At 41.4% G+C, this 21,640-nt stretch overlaps 1 protein-coding gene across 1 annotated transcript in view; it reads left to right on the forward strand.

Annotated features, from left to right (window-relative positions):
- Positions 1-21,640, forward strand: part of LOC117515123 (gamma-aminobutyric acid receptor subunit gamma-3-like) — a 378,931-nt gene that overhangs the window by 312,894 nt on the left and 44,397 nt on the right. Inside the window, exon 8 of the mRNA XM_034175623.1 lies at positions 5,759-5,911. Within this exon, the coding sequence (XP_034031514.1) occupies positions 5,759-5,911 (153 nt within the window). The remainder of the gene's footprint in view (positions 1-5,758; positions 5,912-21,640) is intronic.

Raw genomic sequence — 21,640 nt, forward strand, 5'->3', positions numbered from 1 at the left:
CTTGCCCAAGGGCCCTTTGTGGTTTTCTGGTCAGGCAAGGATTTGAACCAAGAATCCTCTGGTCTGAAGTCCACCGCTTTAACCACTCGACCATAACCTGTGGCTCACAAAGTGCTCAGCTTTTGTGAACCTGCTGTTATCCATGTGAATACTTGCTGTGGACATTCTTCCAACTGTACGTAGTAAGGAACAGCCCTGTAAATCATGTTGTTGTTGTTGTCCATTAAGCTGCTCCCGTTTTTTTTGTTCAGGGTCACCACAGCGGATACAGCCAGATCTGCATTTGTATTTGGCACAAGTTTTACACCGGATGCCTTTACTGATGCAACTCCAGTTTTACCTGGAGAAACAAACACAACTGCTGGTGTTCCAAAGAGGTCTCCCATCCAAGTACTAACCAGATACTGCACTGCTTAGATTCTGAGATCTGCTGGGATCAGGCTTACACAGAGCAGACCGGTACAGCCCTGTAAATCATAATAAAACTGAGGAGAAAAATATGCAACAGGAACAAAACTGTGAACATGGCACTCACGCACAAGTAGAATGATTTCCTGCAGGATGAAATATGAAATGTCCAGCGGTCCACGCCATCAAAGAGGTCTTAGCTGGCATTGTCATGCCCAGATGGTGTGCTATCACCAGCCAAAGGATGAAATATGTAATGCACACCTCTCCACACCATCAGAGAGGTCCTGGCTGCCACATTACACCCAGACGGTGTGTGATCACCAGCCGCAGGATGAACTATGTAATGTCCAGTGTCCTCCTGTAGACAGATGTCTTCCTCCGTTCTTGGGACTAGCCAGTATTCATTCTACTGCTGTACTGAAGCCCACCTCTGTGCACACAGACTTTCCATGTGTGCATGTGGCTCACAGCAGCTGGCATGAGACTTTTTCCCGTTGTGGTCCTGATTTCGAAAGAAGAAAAAATATCCCAGCTACTGCAGACAGGAATGTTCAGCCCACTGACCATACATGCATGCACAGGGTCAGCAATTGGTGTGTGGCTGCTGACCCTGTGCATGCATGTATGGTGGCTGCTGGACTCACTCGGATGCTTCCAGAAGCACAGTCTCTCTCTGATCCTCTCTGCTATTTTGGTGTGCCCCCAGGGCAGCTCGTGTCCACAAGGAATGTCAGATCCTCATTTTTGTCTCCAGTCACTCACAATGTAGTTCCATTTTCGTTAACCTCTCACAAAATCTCTCATGATTCTCACACATTAGGGGTTGTGGAAACTACAATCAGAGGGCTTTGTGACATCCACAACAGTTCTGTGACTACTTGGCAAGGACCTTTGTCGCCTCGCCAACTTCAAATTGCTCAAAATTCAGGCAATAGACAAGCAACACTCTGCAACTCATGTGAGGGGATGGCGCCACTCATTGAATGTTGTGTGACATCTTGCAAAATCCCTGGAAAATACCATTTGCAAGCTGTCATAGCTCAGTGAGATACCACCGTTAGTCAAATTTATTCCCTGTGAGCTGTTTAGGGTATGCATTTCTTTATTTTCACTCTGTTACCTTCTTTAACACAGAAAACACCACTATTAAACCTTCATATACAGTAGTGTTCAGAATAATAGTAGTGCTATGTGCTATGTGACATATCATTATGCTTTCATCACCATGCTTCACTGTCTTCACTGTGAAGTGTGGCTTGAATTCAGAGTTTGGGGGTTGTCTCACAAACTGTCTGCGGCCCTTGGACCCAAAAGAACAATTTACTCTCATCAGTCCACAAAATATTCCTCCATTTCTCTTTAGGCCAGTTGATGTGTTCTTTGGGAAATTGTAACCTCTTCTGCACGTCTTTTATTTAACAGAGGGACTTTGCGGGGGATTCTTGCAAATAAATTAGCTTCACACAGGTGTCTTCTAACTGTCACAGCACTTACAGGTAACTCCAGACTGTCTTTGGTCATCCTGGAGTTGATCAGTGGGTGAGCCTTTGCCATTCTGGTTATTATTCTATCCATTTTGATGGTTGTTTTCTATTTTCTTCCATGCATCTCTGTTTTTTTTTTTTGTTTGTTTTTTTTTGTCTATTTTAAATCATTGGAGATCATTGTAGATGAACAGCCTATAATTTTTTGCACCTGCGTATAAGTTTTCCCCTCTCCAATCAACTTTTAATCAAACTACGCTGTTCTTCTGAACAATGTCTTGAACGTCCCATTTTCCTCAGGCTTTCAAAGAGAAAAGCATGTTCAACAGGTGCTGGCTTCATCCTTAAATAGGAGACATCTGATTCACACCTGTTTGTTCCACAAAATTGATGAACTCACTGACTGAATGCCACACTACTATTATTGTGAACACCCCCTTTTCTACTTTTTTTTACTACTAGCCCAATTCCATAGCCTTAAGAGTGTGCATATCATGAATGCTTGGTCTTGTTGGATTTATGAGAATCTACTGAATCTACTGCTACCTTGTTTCCCATGTAACAATAAGAAATATACTCAAAACCTGGATTAATCTTTTTAGTCACATAGCACTACTATTATTCTGAACACTACTGTATAGTGGCCAGGCATGGGAGCTGACAGCAGTTAGCATGCACCTGCACCATGAACACCACCAGTGGAAAGCAACAGCTACAAATATAACCTACAAAAATTACTCATTGCATATCATTATATATCACATTATCTAACCATAACCATATAAGCCTACAACTACTCACATTCATTTTATTACTGCAGTCAATTGATGTAACTTGAAAGAACACTTCCCTCTCAGGAATGTGCATTTGAAAATCATCACCTTAAACCAACAGTTTAATAATAGTGTTAATAATGATAAAAAATAAAAATATTTATTTAGGATATCCTAGCTCACCATAGTACCAAGACATAAGAAATCAATGCAATGTATTTACAGCAGAGTGACTTAAATTAATATCAGCAAGGTCATCTTTGTTCATTCACTCAGGATGTTCATGTTGTCCACACCATGTGGCTGAGTTCTGTTTACACACCCTATTTCTGAATAAAAGGATGTTTTAAATCCCTGGAGCTGTCGGAAAATGTATTAATTTGTTTTCTAGGGAAGACCTAATTTTCAAAAAGTCATGGGGCTAACGCATTTTATTTACCTTCATTGTGTAACTTTTTTCTTTTGAATTGATAAGTAAAATGATAGCTTGACTTGTCAAATTTTGTTATGTGCGCTATCGCCTCCAACTACATCAGACCTTTTAATTACTCATGAGCCAGTGTGCAGCCTCAGATCCTTGGGGACAACGGTTGGGAGCTCAGGAGTGGACAAAGTATACTGCAGGAAACTACATGATCGCCTTCCAAGACTACATCTGTTGCAGGACGACTCTGCTGTGCAATATTCTGTGTAATTAAGCAGCCCCTTTCTAGCAAATCCCCAGAGGAACTAAAACACTCCGGGCATTAAACGTTCATTATGTACAATCCCAAACAAGACAAAGTTGTGACAGTATGGAGAATAAAGGTAAGTCTCTTCGCTGCTCCCATGTTTTCACTCAGGGTCGCCACAGCAGATTCAAAGTAGATCTGCATGTTGAACTGGCACAAGTTTTAAAGAGAGTGCCCTTCCTAATGTAACTCCACATTGCGTGGAGAAATAGTATAGAATAGAATGGCTATATATATTATACAAATAATGGATGGTAAGGAGTCCAACATAGAGAAATATTGGATGAAGAAAAGTTAACTTTTCTGAATCCAATATTTCTCTATGTTGGATGACTTGCCATCCATCAACTGTTATGTTCTCCACCCCCCTCCCAAATTAAGCAAACAACAAAGAGTCAAGTAAATTAGATCAATTTATTTTGTTGTGAAGAGCATATGATTGATTCTGATGTGATGAATGCTTCTAAGACGTCAGTAGTGTGCTTGTCTACCTTCTTAGTGTTTTTGGCATCCTTGGAGTTCAATATTTCCACCAGTTCCTCCTCTGTGAACTCGGCAAACCTCACTGGCAGATGATTTTCTGCTGTTGTTGACATGTTTGTTGCCATTTTTTCAACCAGCGTCTGTCAGCTAATTCCTGACCTTCGTATGCCGCGCTCTGATTGGCTAGCTGTTGGCAGTAAGCTCTAACGCTATTGGTCAGTGGGAACCAATCCAATATAACTTTTGGTCCTAGCCTTTTTGGATCCTTTTGGATCCAACATAACTTTCTGGCTCCAAGCATACCAAAATACAGGTAAATGATGGACAGAAAGGCTAATCTGTGATTGGCTATTGCAATCTGAGTGGAGAACATAATATATATATATATATATATATATATATATATATATATATATATATATATATATATATATATATATATATATATATATATGAATGTAAACATATGAACAAAGTACAGTTTAAAAAGTGGCTGTAAACATTTAGTAGTGATTTAGTAGTGGGTAGTGATTGGGGGCAGAGATGGGGTTTGAACAGGGAACCTTCCGGGGAATACAATTTAAAAACAAATTCTTCAGTTATTCTTGCATGGTCTTCTTTTTTCATTGCAGACAGCATGAATGCAAGATATTTCATGGTTTTTCTCTGGTCAGCTTCATTTAATTTGTTCATGTACATCAAAACTTCCATTTACGGCCTGCAACACTTTCTAAAAAATTTGGGCTGCTAAAACATTTACCTCTTCCCTTATTATCCCAGCTTTTTCTGATTTGGGGTTGAAATTTAAACTGGTTCAAACCAGAAAAATAAAATTATATACGGGTAAACACTGAAATGTTTACCTGTATATAAAGAGAGTCAAGACTCTTCTCTACAAGAGTCAAGACAGAATTCAGACTACCAGAGCAAGAATTTTAGCTGAGGAAGCTTCTACGATTTGAAGCGAAACGTCCTCACGTCAAGCAACCCAGTCCAGTCGAAGATTCAAGCTTCTCTACTATGGAAACCACCTGGACAACTGAGAGCCTACACAGAAACATTAATTGTTAGAAGAATTGAGAAAATAATTCACTAAAAGACTACAGGGTCTTCTAGTGAAGCTTAGGGTTAGTGGCCGGTGATCACCTTAGTATTTCTTCTGTTTTTCTTATTACTTAATGCTGACAAATTATACTGTATTTGTTATCTTTACATTTCAATTTATTTTCATTTGTATAGCACCAAATCACAAGGAAGTTGCCTCAGGGTGCTTCACACAAGTAAGGTCTAACATTACCAACCCCTAGAGCAAGCACACAGGCAACAGTGGTAAGACGCCTTTCTGCTGCCTGATTCTGTTATTTCTCTCTATTTGAAGTGCAGCTCCATCCAGAGATGGGAGTGGGTGTCTTCTTCTGCAGACCTCCCATCTTGTGCACCAGCATGGACTCCCAAAATTTCCTGCATAATTTCCTATATTGTCAATTGTGTCGGTAGCATGGCCCAAGCAGTGGGTCACCACTTTGAGTCTGGTCTGCTTGAGGTTTCTTCCTCAAATAATCAGAGGGAATTTTTCCTTACCACTGTCCCCTGTCTGCTTGCTCTAGAGATTGGTAAGGTTAGACCTTTCTTGTGTGAAACGTCTTGAGGCAACTTTGTTGTGATTTGGTGCTATATAAATAACATAAAATGAAAATTGAATTGAGAGTTCCTTCACAATCAGGAAGTACTTCCACCACACTACAATCTTTGTGCCCTTGTCAGTCATGTGTTAAATCAAGACTCTTGTTCCTACAGCAAAAACTATAAAGATTGATGGGAAATGTTGAGTTTGACTGCGTAAGAAGCCCTGATGTGATGTTCCTTCTCTCAACAGGTGACTATATATTGATGACAGTGTACTTTGACCTCAGCAGAAGAATGGGCTACTTCACCATTCAGACCTACATCCCCTGTATCCTGACTGTGGTCCTATCCTGGGTCTCCTTCTGGATTAAAAGTGACGCCACACCTGCAAGGACGGCACTAGGTACACAAAGTGTAGCTGCGGGGGGAAGTTTGCTGTGCTTGTCTCAGTAATAGCACTTTATTTATATTGGTTTTCCCTTACACCCAGCACATTGGTGGATAACCAAGAATGATCAGAAGATGAGAAATGCTCAATGACAATAATATTTTCTGTGTAAGCGTCATACCGTAAAAATCAAACCAAGGCTTTCTGCCCATTCTAACTCTTAGATTGATACCACATGGAGCAGCACAAATTTGATTGTGTACCACAAATCCTGATAATGGAGTCAGAAACAGACCATTCTTGAAGTAGTTATTTCTGGCAAAATTAATCCCGTTGCTGTACCACTTGTAATCACAGGGAACGGGAAAAGAAATGAAGTGCTTATCTGTACGCGTGCATGTGTTATTAATCAGCTGCTCAGGAACCACCAGGCATGTCCACCCAAAAGTCAAGTCCACCTGAAGTCAAGAAACACTGCACCTACATAGGAATACTTATCCAATAGACACTTAACCTTTTCAGTTAATATACAGTTAGCTGTTTCATTTGAGTGGTGTGACTGAAACCCAAACTGCATTTGATGTAGTAGTGTGACGCCTTTATCAAGGTGTTTGATCAGCTGATTTCTAACCCATTTTTCAGCTACCTTGGAGATAATTGGAAGAATGGTGATTGGCCTGTAACTGGTCTCTTGAGTTTTGCAGCCCAGTTTAAAGCAACTTTCCAGGCTGTTGGGACTGTAGGTTGTACTAATGCATTAGCATGTGTTTTTTATATAGTTGGTATCTATACCATATACATCTTTAGCTTTGGAACATTTAAGTCCTTTAATAATTTTTAATACTTCGTCTTCGGTTATTTTGTACAGTTGAAAAATGGGCTGGTCACAGTTTAGAAAACAAGGTGCAACAGAGGTGGGGGAAAACTGATTGATGATGATGAAATCAGTAATAGTCATTCAAAGTATTTGCTATTTTTTAGGGTCCTTCTCCAGAACATTATCAATATCTAACTCAAAATTGTTGTAATTTATTTAGTGTCTGCCAAACTTTCTTCCCATTACCCTTTGAATCTTCACTTGCTGAGATGAAAAAATTGACTTTGGCTTTCCTTAAAGTTTGAATAACTTTGTTCTGCAAATGAGTGAATTTTACCCTATGAGCAGTCAAGTTTTCAGATAGAGCTTAAGCTGCATGTCTCTAGATCTCATCAGACCTTTATAGGTTTGATCTAACCATGAGAGTTGTTTTTGACCTTTCTTGACCCTGAAGTTGAACTTCCGAGTAAAAGCAGATATTACATCTTTGATTTTCTTAATAAAAAATTCACTGCTAGTGTCTATGGTACATGATGTGAGAGTTTCCTCCCAGTTAATTCTGTTTATTGCTCCACTAAAATTTTGCAATTTTTTTTTTTTTTTTTTTTTTGGTATTAGATTAACGTACAGTAGTTTTCAGAATAATAGTAGTGCTATGTGACTAAAAAGATTAATCCAGGTTTTGAGTATATTTCTTATTGTTACATGGGAAACAAGGTACCTGTAGATTCAGTAGATTATCACAAATCCAACAAGACCAAGCATTCATGATATGCACACTCTTAAGGCTATGAAATTGGGCTATTAGTAAAAAAAAAAGTGGAAAAGGGGGTGTTCACAATAATAGTAACATCTGCTGTTGACACTACAAACTCAAAGCTATTATGTTCAAACTGCTTTTTTAGCAATCCTGTGAATCACTAAACTAGTATTTAGTTGTATAACCACAGTTTTTCATGATTTCTTCACATCTGCTAGGCATTAATTTTGTTGGTTTGGAACCAAGATTTTACTCGTTTACTAGTGTGCTCGGGGCCATTGTCGTGTTGAAACACCCATTTCAAGGGCATGTCCTCTTCAGCATAAGGCAACATGACCTCTTCAAATATTTTGACATATCCAAACTGATCCATGATACCTGGTATGCGATATATAGGCCCAACACCATAGTAGGAGAAACATGCCCATATCATGATGCTTGCACCACCATGCTTCACTGTCTTCTCTGTGAACTGTGGCTTGAATTCAGAGTTTGGGGGTCGTCTCCCAAACTGTCTGTGGCCCTTGGACCCAAAAAGAACAATTTTACTCTCATCAGTCCACAAAATATTCCTCCATTTCTCTTTAGGCCAGTTGATGTGTTCTTTGGCAAATTGTAACCTCTTCTGCACGTCTTTTATTTAACAGAGGGACATTGCGGGGGATTCTTGCAAATAAATTAGCTTCACACAGGCGTCTTCTAACTGTCACAGCACTTACAGGTAACTCCAGACTGTCTTTGATCATCCTGGAGCTGATCAATGGGTGAGCCTTTGCCATTCTAGTTATTCTTCTATCCATTTTGATGGTTGTTTTCTGTTTTCTTCCACACGTCTCTTTTGTTTTCCATTTTAAAACATTGGAGATCATTGTAGATGAACAGCCTATAGTTTTTTTGCACCTGTGTATAAGTTTTCCCCTCTCCAATCAACTTTTTAATCACACTACACTGTTCTTCTGAACAATGTCTTGAACGTCCCATTTTCCTCAGGCTTTCAAAGAGAAAAGCATGTTCCAACAGGTGCTGGCTTCATCCTTACACAGGGGACACCTGATTCACACCTGTTTGTTCCACAAAATTGACGAACTCACTGACTGAATGCCACACTACTATTATTGTGAACACCCCCTTTTCTACTTTTTTTTTACTAATAGCCCAATTTCATAGCCTTAAGAGTGTGCATATCATGAATGCTTGGTCTTGTTGGATTTGTGAGAATCTACTGAATCTACTGGTACCTTGTTTCCCATGTAACAATGAAAAATATACTTAAAACCTGGATTAAACTTTTTAGTCACATAGCACTACTATTATTCTGAACACTACTGTAGGGGGGAGGTTTTAAGTAATCTTGAAAATCTTGAGTTGGTGAGCTTCCTAGACAAAAATATGCGATTGTGATCTGAAATGCCAGTAAGAAAATTATATGTCTTTGCAATTCTATCAGGCTTCTTTGTAACCAAAAGGTCTATTCTTGTTTGTGATTTAGGAGTCAGTCTGGTTGGTTTGTCTATCAACTATTCGAGGCTAAGCTTTTATGTTGTTTGTTTAAGTTTTTTCCTTTCTTGTTTGTCATCCCAGTTGATGTTAAAATCACCAAGGATAATTATTTCTTTGTTTGGGTTAAATGAGTTTAACAATGTCTTTCGCTCATCATTAAACACACCCTTACCAAAAATAGTACTGATAAGTATATTAAAAGTAAACTGGAAGTATACTTGAAGCATACTTGCATGTACTACTTTTTGGTAAGGGCAGCCTTGGCATTGGGGGGATACACACAAACAAAATACGTTTCATTGAACAACTTGATTTTGACACCAACACCTTCAATTTCAAAAGCTGCTGGCAATTCCATCTGCTTACATGTTAAACCTGCTTTTACATAGAGTAATACCCCCCACCACCACCTTTAACCCTTTCTCTATCCTTCCTAAACACTTGATATTTAGGCATTGTTACCAAGGCTTTAGGTGATGATGATTTCAACCATGTCTCAGAGACACCCAGGATGTCTATATCAGAATAAGTCAGAAGATGCTCCATTTGATCACGTTTGTTACACAGACTACAGATGTTAAAACAACCACAAAACAGTCCCTTTGGTTTACATTTAGGGTCCCATACAGTTCTTGCCTGATTCAGAGTAGTAAACAAGTTATATTTTCTAAACACTTTATTTATTGGCTTTACCTTAAAGTAGTCTTGAGAGGTAATATACAAGTTAATGTCTGGACTTTGCCTGGTAAGCTCCCTTGCTAACACCACTGGAGAAGATGGAGGTCTCGCGCCTGCTGGGCTGTTTTCTGGAGTTAGCACCAGAGTTATAAAGCTGTGTTAATGCATGGTCCATTCTGAGGCACGTCTGTGTATTAATCATGCTGTTTAGACTGTATCTTGATATGCCACTCCTGCCAGGTGGATAGATTATCTGGGCAAAGGTGAACTGACCACAAACATGGATTTTAACAAATCTGTGGAGAAAATTTGAGAGAAATCAGCCTTTTTGTGTGTAGAAGATATCTTTGACCTTTTAGTTCAATGCATGAAAACCAAGAGCAATCTGAGATTTCTCATGTCCACCAATCTGGATCTGGATCACCTCCAAAATCCAAAATGCAGTGGCGTCTTCCATGCCCCAATATCTATCTGTGGTGCAAATTTGGTGAGAATCCGTGAAGTAGTTCTGATGTAATCCTTCAAAGCCTATATAAAGGGAAATCTTGAACCAGAATCCAGATCTGGATCACTTCCAAAATTTAATGGGTTCTTCCATGGCCTCATATCGATCCGTGGTGAAAATTTTGTCAAAATTGGTACAGTAGTTTTGATGTAGTCCTGCTAACAGACAGACAGAAAAATAAATAAACGGCAATGATTTTATTACATCCTTGGCAGATGTAATGAGAATGAAAAAGAAAATGCTGCATTTATATTTTTATTTTTATTTAGTGTAGGTATAGAGATCACAACAGCATCACTAAAAAATATGTGACAGAAAAACCTGCTTGGTTTGAGTCACAAATTGTCAAGTTGGGAATTAGAGGCAGTTTTAAATTGCTTCCAGTCTTTTGTGATTTGCTTTTCAATAACTAAGGCAAGGAGCCATCAAGATCAGGAGGCTCCTCTGCAGCACTCCAGTGAGGAGCAGCAGAGCTGTGGGGAGCACAGCTTTCCAGCTGGGAGTCTCAAAGCAACACATCTGTGGGATCTATGCTTCCATCCAATCCAAGATCCATCCCAGACTGGAAGGTTTGGAATCCACATGGGAGTTGTTTGAGACCAGGACCAGATTCTGGGATAATCTTGTGGTCCTTTGTAGTCTGCTCTTGGTTTGTCTTTTGAGCCATCACTTGTTGTGGTGACTGTACGCTACGTTTAAATGATCGGTTAGACACAACATTTCTTTCATTGCATTTTGGAAAATTCTTTGTTGGGGTTTGGTTCGGTTTTGATTTATTTTATTAGTATGGCCAGAGCAGACGATCCACCCCACTCAGTCTGGTCTGCTCTAGTTTTGTTGTGGAAACAAAACCACCAGAGACACCTTTTCCGTGCCACTTTTGCCAGTGTGCTTACAGAGGGGGTGGGCAAGATTTAAATGTATAAATAAAATGAATTTAATTGAATGGAACTGATGGAGTTTGAGATTAATAGATTAGCTGAAAATGCACTGGATTTAAATGCATTACAGACACTGTGCCAGACCATTGTGCTGAAGAAACACCTGAGCCAGAAGCTGAGGCTCTCAGTTTAACTGATTTACACACTATACCCACTTGTGTTCAGGAGATTAGACTAGTGACTGAAAGAACAACATCACAGATACAAGTGATGGAAATAATGTTCCTCTGTAGGGTACCTAGGTAGACCATGCACTGTGAGGGAGCATCTGCATATTTTGGCCATGTGGCGTGTTTCTCTGTGCATGATCAAGCACACAGGTGCTTGAGTGTTGAGGACCCCAGTAGTTGGAGAAGGCCAAGGGGATCCCCGCATTTCCACCTGGCTGTAGCAGTTCCATGGATGTCACAAAGAAGAAATCCCGACTCCAGCTATTGACTTGTAGGGTATCTAGGCTTATATTCAGGGGTAAGATGACAAGCTGGAACATCTCGGACCCATTGTTCCTTCACAGTGAAAGGAGTCAGCTGAGATGTTTCGGGCATCTGTTGAGGATGCCCCCTGGTCATCTCTCTATGGAGGGCTCCCAGCAATGTCCAACTAGGAGTATGTCCTGGGGAGGACCCAGGACACAGTGGATTGAATCCATCTGCCAGCTGGCTTTGGGGACAACTCACGATCCCCCAAGAAGACCTAGAGGGCTTTGCAGAGGATAGGGAATTGTGGGATAAGCTGCTTAGTCTGCTGACACTGTGACACAGAAACAGATGAGTGACAGAAAATGAATGAATGAACTGAACTGGAGTTTAGTTTGACTTTAGGAATGCTCATGGAAAATTCATATATTTGTATCAAGAAAAAATGTAAGAATAAGGTGTCAGAGCAGTACATGAGACATTCTGCTGTGCTTTCAGCAGATCTGTTGAGGTCTGTCAGACTTGGCCTTGCTGTTGCTAGTGTTGCTTAACATTCATCTCGATGTTCGTCTCGGGGCTCCTCTCAGTTCTCGTCTCGGTACTGGCAGTGTTCGCTCCTGCCTGTCTCTCCATCTGCCCGCCTGCCTGCTTTAGAAAACAGCTGAAAGCTACAAGGGTTTACAGTACGGAGGTGGCGATGCGCTACATGACCAAAGGCAGTGATATTGTGAGAGCTCCTTCAGACAACAGGTAGAGAAAAGAAGCACGCTGCCTCAGTCCCAAAAAACATCCCCATTCAGCTCAGCAACAGAAAGTCATTTAGTCTTTCTTCTCTTGTGTGCTGCCCCCATTCTCAGGTCAACTTGTGGCCTCATCTTCAGGTTGAAAGGGGAGAGACAAGAGAAAGAGCGGGGCAGTGAGGCACACTGGGACATAGTAGATCAAGGAAAGTGTGTAAAGAAACGTGATTGCGGGTGGAGGAAATATATTCCAGCAGCACTCGTGTTGCTTTCAGGCACAGCTGTAACATTTGGAATGTGGCAGATCATGTTGAACTGTCCCATGAACACGATTATATTGCTTCGAATGCCATTTTCATGCCATACAAATATTTAGATTGTGGTCAGATTGCGGTCAGACTGCTTGGTTGCTGAGCAAAGAAAATGCGCTTGGAATGTGTTTTAGTGTGTGTGGTGGAGTGTTTTAGCGTGCGTACTTAATGTGTGGTGTAGTTTTTTTATTTAGTCAGTGTGTCAAAATAATCAGGCATCTGGAACAGTGCGTCAAGTCTCTCTTTTCTTTTAACTGCATGAAGATGATCGGAGCGTGTCATCCGTCTGAACCAGAGTGCAATCAATCTGCTGAGGAAGTGGACTTTATTGTTCTGGTCTGGACGAATGAACGCAGGTGGATTCACCGATCTGTGCGCACAGATCAGCTCAATGGATCGGACCGCGCACCCCTCCTTCCTACTGCTAGACTCATGAGTTTCTGCTCCAGTGCCGAGTCCTGGATCAGAGCCGGGTGGAGACACACACTACACCAGCAGTGAGCAGCTCCGGGGCGGAGAACACAGTAGTTCAGGTAGAGACTTCCCCCCCGTTCCCATCTTTTTCTATTGTTTTGTTTTTTTTTTTGTTTTGTCTTTGTTTTTTAACACAGCCAAGACAGTCTGTACCAACATCAATAAAAATGCTACAAAAATAAGCAATTAGGGAAAAATACACATGGATATTGAGGTGGAATATCTGTACAAATTATTGGAGCTTCTTATGTGCATTGAACCGGAATTGTTTTTCTGAGTGGCACAAATATCATTTGTGTGGCATCTTATTGCATGTAAATAGCCACAAAAATGCCTGAAGCATTTCCTCCATTTTAATGTGAATTGTTGTATATAACTTTGTTTATGCTACATTTTTACATATATTTTTGAAGTTTACAATTTATATTTACATTCTAAGTTGTGAAAATGGTTTGTTAAAATATTTCTGGTTTTTACAATAAAAAACTAACTTTTTTCTGATTCAAAGTTTATGTTTTTGGGTGAATATTGGGTCACTGTTTTAATATGGTATGTCAGAATGAAAGAAAAACTGTAAAGTCACACAGGTGAGGTTGTGCTGAAAAAATGACACCAAACAAGGCCAGGTAAACAGTTTGAGGTAAATTATGAATGTAATAACAAAAATAGTCAAAAACGCCCAAAAATAGCCAAGACTCCAGAGGGTTAAAGATATCTTTTCCAGGGACAACTATGCATTTAACAGCAAGATAATGAGATTATGAAAATATATATTCTGTACCCATGACAAAGTGAAGGCTGTGGAAGCAGAAGTGATGAGTACTGGACTGGTCTGCCTGCAGACCTGACCTGTCACCAGCAGAGAATGTGTGGAGAATTTTGAAACAAAAAACAAAATGCAGAAACAATAAACAAAGACGTGTCTGCAGGAAGAATGGGACAAAATACCACTTGAAACATTTCAGCACCTGGAGTCCTCAATGACAAGAAGTCTTTTAAAGTATTGTGAAAAGGAATGGAAACACTACAAAGTGGTAGATGCTTTAGTGTACCATAATTTTTTGGAATGTGTTGCAGACCTTGAATGCAGGACTGGATTTATATAAACAAATAAAATGAAGTTGATCACACAAAACATGAAAATTCTTGGGTTCGTACTGTGGACAATGAAACAGACATCAAAGGTCCCACCGAATAATAAGCCATGAATAATGAGCCACGCATGGGTGTGTCAGCAAGCGTATCTGCTACTAAAGCGCCTCTATGTGCCTCTCTGTACCTCACATCTGCCAGGTATTAGCCTCTAGTGAGCCACAACTGACCTGTCATTTGAGCCCTGTCCAGCCTTGAGTGGCTCATGTTGCCGCATATGATCCACATCAAGCCACATATGATCCATGTCAAGCTGCATATGATCCACGTCAAGCCGCATATGATCCATGTAGCACCATGTTAACGCGACGCTGGTGCACATTTAGGCATGGGCTTGGTCCAAACCTCAAGCCCTCACATACTTGGTCCTTTTAAAGTGTGGGTGTTATGGTATGGGAACTAGGAACTAATCAAATAAAAAATCAAACCTCAATACACAGGACAGCTAGGACACAAGAGGTAAATTCCAAAAACAGTGTTTTATTAACAAAACAAAAGATTAGCAAAGCACTCCATCCAGGGAGAGGCGGTCTGAACAAAAACAGTTCAATATTCATCGAGGTGAAGGTTACCCAAAAAAATTCTAAAAGGTTACAACTGGAGTTCAACAGAAATACAAAATCAACCCACTAAGGGCATGGGAAATCTGGGACATGACGAAGTGAGAGAAAAAACTAAGACAGCCAACAACAAAGGGGAATGCAAAAACCCGTAACTGAGTCAGTGCAAATCATTGCAAAAAATCCAAAACTAGCTACTCACTGAGACGGGAGCACTGGAAGACACAGGAGAACAAAACTGCTTGACACAACACCCACAACATTGGACCTCCAAAGACCAACCCCAAACTGTGACCTTAAATAACCAACTACACTGATTGAAAACGAGCATGCTGATTACATGGCAAAACATGTAGTAACAAAAGAGAACACCACAGTACAGTAGAGATTAAGAAACAACCAAATATGAAGATGACCAAACCTCATGAAAATGCACACAGAGAAAAAAACCTACATAAGGGAAATGAAACGTAATGAAAATGAACATAGTGAGAATTACAGAAGAAACTACACTAAAACTGAATAAGAACAGAGAACACCTGAAAGCAGGCCCACAGACCACTGTCAGACGAGACAGAAAGACATGCATGCATGCACAACAATAAAACAGCAGCGCATTCATCCAAATAACATCACACACACCCACAGATGATGGACTGTGGTGCACACAGGAAACAGACCAGATGTCACAGAAAGACAGAGGTGAATATGTCCACACCCACCACACTCACACCGACAGAATGGAAGAGGGGCATGTCACACAGTTCTACATGCACTGGTGTGCAAACCAGACAGGTGATACAGACATGTCATAAGAACTCACAGAAAGACATGAGCTATGAGGGATCAGAGATAAGACACAGGGAGAACTAAAAACAACCCTGGCCACAGACCAAACCCCAACAGTACCCCTCCCCCAAGGGCTGGCCCCAACAAACGTGGGAACAAGCAACAAAGAACCAAACAAAAAACACAAACCCCAAACAAACACCCCATGGGTGGGAGGCGGGGGCTGGAAAAATGGTGGTAACACCCCCCCAACCAGGGCATAAAAGTAGGGAGGGGTGTTATTTCAAAAATTTTTGAAATCTATAAATTTTTGCATGGAATATGGAAATATACATGGAATAAACCATAACAGTATAATTTTTGGGTCATTTGGTTCCAAAAACCCATATGGACGGAGCGTTTGAAAATTTCAAGTAACGCGTGTGTCGTATATGTGCTGTTGCCTTAGAAAACCACTCTGTTGCTTATAATTAGTTCATTGTGGCCATGTCATTCTTTACATGTGATGATTATACTCAACTGATGTTCCTGAAATAAAAACTACATAGATTTTGTTTGTTACAATTGATCGTAACATATGTACTGAAATTAGGTTTTTTGTCAATTACTTTTAAAAAAACACCGGATAGGCTTATTGTTACTATAGAACTTGACTATAAACTTGGGGTCAAGCAACATTTGGAACCAAATTTCAAGTCTTTAGGTCCAGTGGTTCTCAAGATATGACATTTTTGTCGATATTTGTGGTGATTTTTGAACCCGATATCTTCACTGGCTCTGTCCATATGGGTTTTTGGAACCAAATGACCCAAAATTTATCCTGCTAAGGTTTATTCTGTGTATATTTCCATATTCCATGCAAACATTTATAGATTTCCAAATTTTTTGAAATAACATCCCTCCCTAATAAAAGCCCAAAGCCCTGGATTAGCAAAGGAACCGGAAAAACAGTTTACTGGCCGACAGCTGTAGAAAGTGGGGGCTGGCAAAGTGGCTGGGAACCCCCCCCCCCCGCCCCCCCAACCAGGGCATAAAAGCCCGGGGACATGGATTAACAAAATAACCACAGAACATAGGGTTCATCAGGTGGCCTCTGTCAAAGGCATTGACTGGCAGCTGACAGTCACGAGATCAGCGGAAGCCGACTGAAGTCCATCGATGACAAAGGAGGTCGGCCAGAGTTCGCCGACAGGGAAGGCTGACTGAAGTCCCTCAATGATAACGGAGGTTGGCTGGATCTTGCTAACAGGGAAGACCGACTGAAGTCCATCGAGGACAAAGGAGAGTGGCTTTTCAGCCGACAGGAGTTAGTTACTGCAAATGGAGAATGACCTGTTAGCTGGCTGAAGGCCATGCCAGAGCTAGAGCCATGTGACCCTCCAGTGTCTGCTCTGGAGGCGATAGAAGAACTATGGAATCCTCCTGAATCCATAGTGGAGATGTCTGCAGAACCATGAGACTCTCCTGGGTCCCTGGTGGAGATGACTTTAGAACCATACGACCTTCCTAGGTCCATGGTGGAGATAACAGAAGAACCATGCGACACTCCTGGGTCCATGGTGGAAGCAACAGACGAATGGTATGACTCTTCAGGTTCCACAGTGGGGTCCAAAGTCTCAGCAAGCGTGTGCTTGTGTACTACAAAACTTTGCAGTGGTATACCATCATGAGCAGAAACACCTTCTTTATCATTGCCATTACCAGCAATACACTGACTGGCTCAAAGACTAGCATCTTCAGGATCTGGGGGAATAACTGCTTCGAGTCTCTCAGAGGTTACACATTCATCATTCAGAAACTGATCCCTATAAAGTTGGGAACGTACAGAAGCGTCTTTATGACCATTAAGTCTTTGCTCATTACCGTCCACAACATCATAGCATTGACCATTACACGATAAAATGGTACCTCTGCTATCTTGGTTTGGAAGGCTTTTGTTTGATATCAATGCTGAATTTAATCTGTCCTTCTCAAAAGAAACACTTAAGCCGGAGCATGAGCTACAGTTGGATTCAAGTAGGAGTACTTGGTTCTCTCTGGTCATGAGAATCAATATATTGATCAAAATGTGGACTGGCACTATTAATGTATTGATCGAAATGTGGACTTGGTACTAGCAGGACCCTGAGGACTATCAGACCTATCGGTTTAAGGCTGACTTTCCAAATGTGGCTCCAGGTGAGAATTCTGCAGTGAACTGGATTCTGAATGATTACCACTATGATCCTCATAATTGTCCTTACCACAGAATTGGCCACCATCACTAATCCCAACATGGTTACAACAGTCTTGTTTAGAGGAACCACTATAATCCTCATAACTGTCTTTAGAACAGGAGAGGCCATCATCACAAGACACAACATGCTCACAACAGTCTTGTTTAGAGGATATAAAGTCTTTCTTGTAAACAGGCTTCCCAGGCACACAGACGTGATGCTCTGTGGAGATGCAGTTAACAAATGGGCCAATGAAGAGCTCTGGAGAGAAAACGGCTCACTCCTCTGTGACGTCACCAGGGGCTGGGACGGGATTCCCCTCCGTGATGTCGACAGAGCTGGCAAGAATGCTCTCTGCTTCCTCGTCCGGGCTGCTGGGTTCCTTGACAGACCTGTGAAATAAAGTACAGTTGTTAAGGGTATCTCCACCATGGACCCTGGACCCAGATCTGCAGGAGAATTCTTTCTCCTGGGTTCGCCCTGGTGGTGGCTTCAGCAGATAGCCGGCTGCTTCTGTTGCTGCCAGCTGAATTTCTTCACTGCAGGCAGAGGTCCAGCATTTGTTCTTTTTCCTCCGGGCCCTTCCTGAGCCAAGGTTGGCGTCTGGTGCAGACGGAGAGCATGAAACACCAGATGATGCAACAGGAGGCAGAGGAAGTTGAGACCTGGGCTGTGAGGACAGGACTACACTCCCAGAGTCTGATCCAGGGGCTGGAACGCCAGCCTGGGGACTGTCTGGGGGAAGGGTGATGGTCTAGTGGTTAAGGTGTTAGGCTTGAGTCTAGAAGATCATGGGTTCAAATCCCCACCTGACTGGAAAATCACTAAGGGTCCTTGGGCAAGGCCTTCAATTCCCTATTGCGCTCGGTGTGTAGTGAGCACCTTGTATGGCAGCACCCTGACATAGGGGTGAATGTGAGGCATAATTGTAAAGTGCTTTGAGCATCTGATGCAGATGGAAATGCGCTATATAAATGCAGTCCATTTACCATTTTTACCATTTAAGGGTAATGACCGTATGCACACTACTAAGGGAGTGTCTCAGAGTCAAGAAAGCAATTGTTCTGGAAACCAGATTGTCATAAACGGCTGGTGACTGCAGTTTAATCAACAGTTTACCGATGGAGGTAACGAGGGAATGCAGAGCAGTGTTGGTTTCAGCCTGGCCATTGACCTTGAAATCTGGGACGTGAGGAAGTGAGGAAAAAAACTAAGACAGCCAACAACAAAGGGGAATGCAAAAATCCAGAACTGAGTCAGTGCAAAACATGGGGTGCAAGAAATCCAAAACTAGCTACTCAATGAGATGGGAGCACTGTAAGACTCAGGAGAATAAGACTGCTTGACATAACACCCATGACCCAAAGACCAAACCCTAACAGTGGGTTTTCAATTCACAGCATCTATTCAAGATATTGTCACATTTTATAAACGCAGTCGCTCCACTACAGTCCGGCCAGTATGCTCCGTGCATCAGGCTGCTGTTCACCTGTGTTCCAGATTTGTTAAATGCACCAGACCAGCTAGAACTGAACCACAGCTTTCTGGACAGTCGCCTCTGTGCTTGCTGACTTTATTTCTTTTGACACCGTGATCCAAATTTTAACTTTGTGTTCGTCCATTAATGTCTGCAAAATCGCTCTTTTGTGTGCGCTGCCGTTCTGCGTTCCTGGACAGCTGCCTCTGTGCTCCTTCTCGCTGGCTTCTTTTCCATCCTCGGCTCACTGGCTTTATTTCTTTTTCACACCGTGATCCAACTTTTAACTTTGTGTTTGTCCCTTATTGACTGCAAAATCACTCTTTTGCGAGCTGGCGTTCTGGTCATTGCATCAGTGCATGCACACACAGTGGAGTTCCTGATCCATAAGATATTAAATCTATCATAGACATACTTTTACAGCTGATTATATAGAATGAATGAACATGCAACTGTTTTACCAAGCGATTAAAATAAAAACATTACAAATAATTGGAATCCTTTTAGCTGCTTCAAATCCGTTCTCCACTTCATTAAGCAGGAGAGAGAGGAAAAAATCAGGTGGAATTGTGTGCGTAAGAGGGCTGAGCCTCTCCAAAAATATCCTCTCCCGGTCCTCGTAGCTGCCAGGCGCTTGGATAATGGGCTTTTACAGCCTCGTCCTCACCACACACATACCTCTGTAATCCTTGTTAGTCCTCATAGTAACCCATACACAAACTGCCCCACGCTGTTGTTGCTAAATTTTTAACATCTTGAAATTAGCGCCAAGCTCCGAGATAAGCGAATTATTCTGCCTCTAAGCCTCTCAGAGCCACTATTCTCCTACGATAGTTGAATACCTCCTCTTCTAGCAAAAAAAAAAAAAAAAAATGCTGCATGGCTCATTATTCATCCTTTCATTATTTGGTGGGACCAGGACTTAAGAATCATTGCTTTTATTATTTTCCATGCCATCTCAACTTTTTCTGGTTTGAAGTTGTAGGTGCGTATCTCCTCTCTGGATGACTGAGGACCTTCATCCATTGCTCTGTGTCCTATCTTTCCCAGGAATCTTGTTTTCAAGCACGTTGCCATGTGACTGCAGGTGGCAATTTGCATATTGATCTCCCGATATTAAAGAGCTGTGACACTGTCACTATGTAACACATCTGAAGACGTGTTGAAACTACACCTTCTGGTGTGAAAGGGTAGTTACCAATCACAGCTACATCCAACAGCCATTGAGCAAAAAAACATCACATCTGACAGGACTGCAGGTTTTTTTCCTGTCTGAAATTTCATCCATAACCTCATTGCGATGTCTGTGACTTTAATTCCGGAGGCTCTGTTCAAACCATTGCCAGTTGACTCAGCAGCAACACATATTTCTACAAGGACGTTTTTAACTATGCCTTGCTTTGGACACTTAATTTTCCACAGAATCAACAAAAATATTACATCCCGTGACTTTCATCTCGTATGATAATGCTCAGGCAGGAATCCAAACCATCAGCTGCTTTTCCCATCTTCATAAGGTGGTGGTGGAAAAAAAAAAAAAGCCAAAGGTTTGCCTAAGAGCCGTCATTCATACAAACGCTTGTCAGCAGTGATATTTCAGCTTGGCCGTGAGAGCTGACAGTGTTCCTTGCGGGAACTCTACCAAGAAGGTGGTGACTTAGAGATAGGTGGCAGTACAAATCAGTCTTTCAGTGTGCTGTGACGAGACGGGGAATCTAAATCAGGCTCTCCTTTCAGAAGAGAGACAAAGTGGCTGTATGATCAGCTTTTCTACATCATAACTAAGTAGTCCATCTTTTTAAAAATGCACTGGAGGAGCGATGGCTACCATATGTGCCAACAGAATACTGCACTGTAAAGGTCTGAAAGTCTTTTCAAGAGTGGAAGGAGTTTGGGAGTAGAAAAAGTTTAGTGACACTGACTTTGTGGATGATGACCTATGACCTTTGCAGAATGAATGTATTTCAGCATTTCTGACATGGATTGAGGAATTTGATTGTCCTGGATCAGGACTAAGATCCAGGCTTTCAAGGACTTCCTGGACTCAGCCAACAGAAGTGTATCTGTATGCGGTGAAAGTGTCGAACAAGTAGACATTTGCTTATCACAGCACTACCATTCTTGTCTTTGGAACCTCAACCTTTGAAATCAAGAGACCCTTGTGAAGAAATTATTGAGTCATGACATCACTAGAAAGAGGTGTTTTCCAATGCCAATACCTCTAGAGGAGAATGAAAGTCCAGTTGGTGCTTCCTGTCTTAGTCTACGAGACTTGGACTAACCTGTGACCTAAGAGTACAACCAGATGTCTTTTTTACTATGACTTTTTAGAAGACTTTGTATCTAATGTGCACATACTTTGGGAGACTCAGGTGAGAAGTATCACTTGCACTGTGAGGAAACGTCGG

The sequence above is a fragment of the Thalassophryne amazonica genome, chromosome 1 (genome assembly GCF_902500255.1).
Source record: "Thalassophryne amazonica chromosome 1, fThaAma1.1, whole genome shotgun sequence".
Taxonomy (NCBI): domain Eukaryota; kingdom Metazoa; phylum Chordata; class Actinopteri; order Batrachoidiformes; family Batrachoididae; genus Thalassophryne; species Thalassophryne amazonica.